General features: G+C 37.4%; 1 protein-coding gene across 1 annotated transcript in view; it reads right to left on the bottom strand.

The window, feature by feature from the left end:
* OPTN (optineurin) overlaps positions 1 to 4,175 on the bottom strand; it is a 64,664-nt gene that overhangs the window by 40,395 nt on the left and 20,094 nt on the right. Inside the window, exon 4 of the mRNA XM_006894270.1 lies at positions 780 to 853. Within this exon, the coding sequence (XP_006894332.1) occupies positions 780 to 853 (74 nt within the window). The remainder of the gene's footprint in view (positions 1 to 779; positions 854 to 4,175) is intronic.

The following is a 4,175-nucleotide window of genomic DNA, read 5'->3' as shown; positions in this document are numbered from 1 at the left end:
GTGTGTTCTGTTGTGCATAGGGTTTTCAGAGGCCTGCTATTTCAGAAGTGGGTGGCCAATCCTTCTTCCTAGTCTGTCTTGATCTGAATGTTCAGATTTAGAGGAGTATCTGACAGACAGCAATTTGTGGAGCAGTTAAAGATAAATCCCTTATTGTGGGCTCATTTAGAAGAAGAAAAAGAAACAAAGTTTCAAAATTCCAAGAAAGACCAGACTTACTGATCTGACAGAGAAAGGGCTAATCATTAATACTACAGTTCTAAGTCATCCTTCTACTGAAGCTACTCCTGGAGGTAACCAGTCATTAGGCAAATTCTAGATTAGCCTATAAAATAAGCAATAATACTTGTAAGGAATGTATTCCTGAGAAAAACTATAAAAGACTTAAACATGCCCCCAAACCGAGACAGTAGGAAGGGGCAGGGAATCTTGGGCAAATAAAAATGGGAACCGAGGGTAGAAATGGGGAGAGTGCTAAGACATTGTGGAGATGGCAGCCAGCATCACAGAACAATGTATATGAATTTTTAAATTGAAGAAGGATGGTTTCACTTTTCACATTTGTAACAGAGTGGTGAGCATCATGTAACCTAAAAAGGTACCAATGTCATTTTCCCTCTTTGCCAATTTGAGCCATGACACTAAATAACACCCAAACCTAACAGTCTTGAGAATTTCTAGTATAAATTAGTAAAATTTGACTTTTTCAGTACAAGTTTAATCTTCCAGCCACAAGAAGATCATCCCTTCTGCTGGTCTGCTAATCCTTCTTTGCATACCTCTCAATGGAGTCATTTCTTGTGGGACCAGGGCTATTCTTGATTTCTTTTAATGCCCCATCTGCTTCTCCTTCCTGTAAAAGCAGGAATGAAAGGGGTTTCATAAAATCTGCATGAAGACAAATTCTTTACCAGAAGAGAAAAAAAACAGACAAGAGGAAAAAACAGGAGAAACAGATCAAGAATTTTGATGAAATGCCACCCAAGGAACTTAGCAAATAATTTAGATATAAAATGTTTATTTCAGTCAGTTAAAGGGTACATCCATTTATTATTCTGATACCCTCCCCCACTCTGTACCCACTCCTTCGAGATTATAAATATCTGTGTTAAGAAGTCAAGGTCAGTCTCCTCTCATTCTGCAAACTCACTCTGACTCCATCAAGATGAAAGCTTATCTCCTTCCCTCTCTCCTTGGCAACACCTTCCCCCTCCCCTTAGGGCAAGTCTGCCAAAAGCTAGTGATAATTCTTTCTGGTACTGCCTATAAAATTATAGGTACTAGAACTTGGTAAAGTCAAGCTGGAGTAACAGTTTCTGTTGGTGAGACTCAAAAAGCGTTATCTTTGTCAAGGTTGTTCCTATTAGAAATGCCTGTGCTCTATGGACTATTTGTGGAACAAGAAGACTGAAGATCACTTTCACAATTTAAAAGACATTTATATTACAGTGAGTTTGCAGGGGAAAATCTTCAAAGATGCACAAAGACTGTCTTTTAAAATCTGGGACAGTGTTTGTAGAAGAAGCAAGGCAGGAAAAATTTGTTTACACTAGCACTATGTTAACCACTGTACAGTGAAGTAAAGCTCCTTCTGGAAACTTTTGATCCGCTGCTTGTGCTTCCTAAATGTTATCACTTATATGCAGAAGGTTAAAGCCCTCTGATAAAACTTGTGTTTCAATAATCTTTGTCCATGTGCAGGACAAGTCACTGGGAAAATATGCTTTTGACTGGTTCTTTCATTCTCTTCATTTTAGCCACTGTTAATGTATCTTATTAGAGGACATATAGATGACAGTTATTAATAGCTGTTTTCAAACACCACTAAAGAGTTTTGGTTTTGGGGTTTTTTTTTTATCTTAATTTAGTTTGTTTATTTTTCATTTCAATGAACACCTACAGAGATTCTGGAATTCCATTCATTCATTGTTGCACCCTTCTCCCCGCACAAACGTTTTATTATTTCTGTGTGTATACCATCAAATCAGGTCTGACTGGTTCAGGAAGAGATTGTCCCTCCTTCTCCAACAGAGCATCTGGTGGATTCGTACCACGCACCTCTGGGATTACAGTGCAGCTTCATGCCACTAGGCCACCAGAGCCCCCTCACTAAAGAGTTTTAAGAGAAAGCATTAAGAGTGTTTTGCTTCTAAGAGAAGCAAAAGATTTAGAAAGTTAAGGAATCCACATACCAACATTTCAGACACATAGAATAGATTGGGATTTTTTGCAAGTTACAATCCAGTTACCTATGAGGTGCATTTCTCTCTTTTAGAGGCATAATTAATCATTTTCTATATTAAATGTATACGCTGACAAAGCTAAAAATGCCAATCTGCATAAAAAAGATTTTTACGTGAGCTTTTCTTCGTTACTGTTTTTGCCTTCCTCCCTTTTTCTTAAGGCCACTTTCTTTTATCTATTTGTTTGTTCTCTCATAGGATTGCCTGTATGTTCAGATACAGTCATAACATGCTCCAGGTGTGCTTAGCAACATATCAGCACATGGTACTTCTCTTAGCTTACTTCAACTTAGGGTGCACATAAATGCAAGTTTGAAAGTACTCACGTATTTCTAAGAGTTTCCTGAATTGAAGATGGTGAAAGGCAGGAAAAAGCCAAAATATTTCCTATCCTCAATCTACAACTAGGGAATCTCTATTCTTTCTTTACTCCTCCTCATTTTAATAATACTTTATTTTTGTTATTGTTGATCCATTGAGAGGATACACATCAGCACTAGTGTCCTAGTGGTAAGGAGTTGTGTTGCCTATCTAGAGACAGGAGGTGGTTCAAATCCACCAGCTGCTTCCTGGTAGAAAGATGGGCAGTCTCTTCTGGCACAATTTACAACTTGCTAAGGGTCAACTATGGGTTGATTCCAACTGGAAAACACACAACACCACGTTCATGAGTACATACTCCAATTCAACAGTTCCCACACTCTTCCAGCTATGTAATCATTCTCATTCTCTTTTTCCAAATGATTCCTCCTCCATGAATTCCCTGGCTCCTAAATTTCCTACCTAATCTTTGTGTCACTGTCATAACTTTGATTCCATAAATTAATAGGGGAAAAAAGCACAAGGCTGAAAAGAGTTTCTTTACTAGTTAATCTAAATTATTGTTTGGCTTTAAGAATGATTGAGGGGATATTTTTGATTGAAGGTTTAAACATGATCGGAAGGCAATAATTTCACCCATCATCCTTGGCTTCAGATAGTCTGGATTCCAAGAGAACTAGAATTTCTGCATTCTCTCTCTTTTGATTAGTATTCTGCTATAGAATCTTTGATCAAAGTATCATGTAACAGTATTCAATCATCATTCAATCTTATTTCAAGGAAGGAGAGGCTATGGTTGTTAGTTTCTACATTTTGGCTATTAATGAATAGTCCTGCAATTGAACTGAGTCTTCCAAGTCTTTCAGGTATATTGCTGGGTCATATGGTAGTTTTATTTTATTTTTTTTTTTTCCAGAAAGTGCCACACTGCTTTCGATAATGGCTGTACCATTTTAAATTACTATCTTCAGTAGATAAAAGTTTTTATTTCCCTGTATCTTCTCCAACATTTGATGTTTTTCTGGTGTTTTGCTTTTTTTTCTTTTTCCTCCGTAGCAATACTAGTGAGAAGGAAAAGGTATCTCATTTGAGTTTTGGTGTACAATTCTTAGATAGCTATTCACTGAGCATCATTTCACATGTTTGGTGATCTTCTGAATGCCTTCTTTGGTAAAATATCTACTCAAGTACTTTGCATGTCTATATAGGGTTATTGTTTTATTGTTAAATTGTCAGTTTTACATATATTTTAGTTATTAGATTACCAGATATGTGGTTTCCAAGATATTCTCTTAGTCCGGTAAGTTGTCTTTTCACTTTCTAAATAAAGTCTTTTGATCAACAAAAGTTTTAAAAATTTTTATTATTATTGTTGCTATGTGTCGTCGAGTCGTTTGCAACTCATAGCGACCCTATGTACAACAGCCCTAAACCGTGCTCTATCCTGTGCCAATTGCACTGCCTCTGACACACCCATCCCGATTACCCCAGTCACTGAATCAATCCACCTCATAGAGGGTCTTCCCCTCCTGCGCTGTTCCTCCACCCACCCAAGCATGATGTTCCTCTCCAAGGACCTGTCTCTCTTTACAACATGTCCAAAGTATGTCA

Source organism: Elephantulus edwardii, unplaced genomic scaffold (assembly GCF_000299155.1).
Source record: "Elephantulus edwardii isolate Elephantulus edwardi_28Jun2011 unplaced genomic scaffold, EleEdw1.0 scaffold00139, whole genome shotgun sequence".
Taxonomy (NCBI): domain Eukaryota; kingdom Metazoa; phylum Chordata; class Mammalia; order Macroscelidea; family Macroscelididae; genus Elephantulus; species Elephantulus edwardii.
Note: the sequence above shows the minus strand (reverse complement) of the source record. Positions and strands in the feature narration are given on the sequence as shown.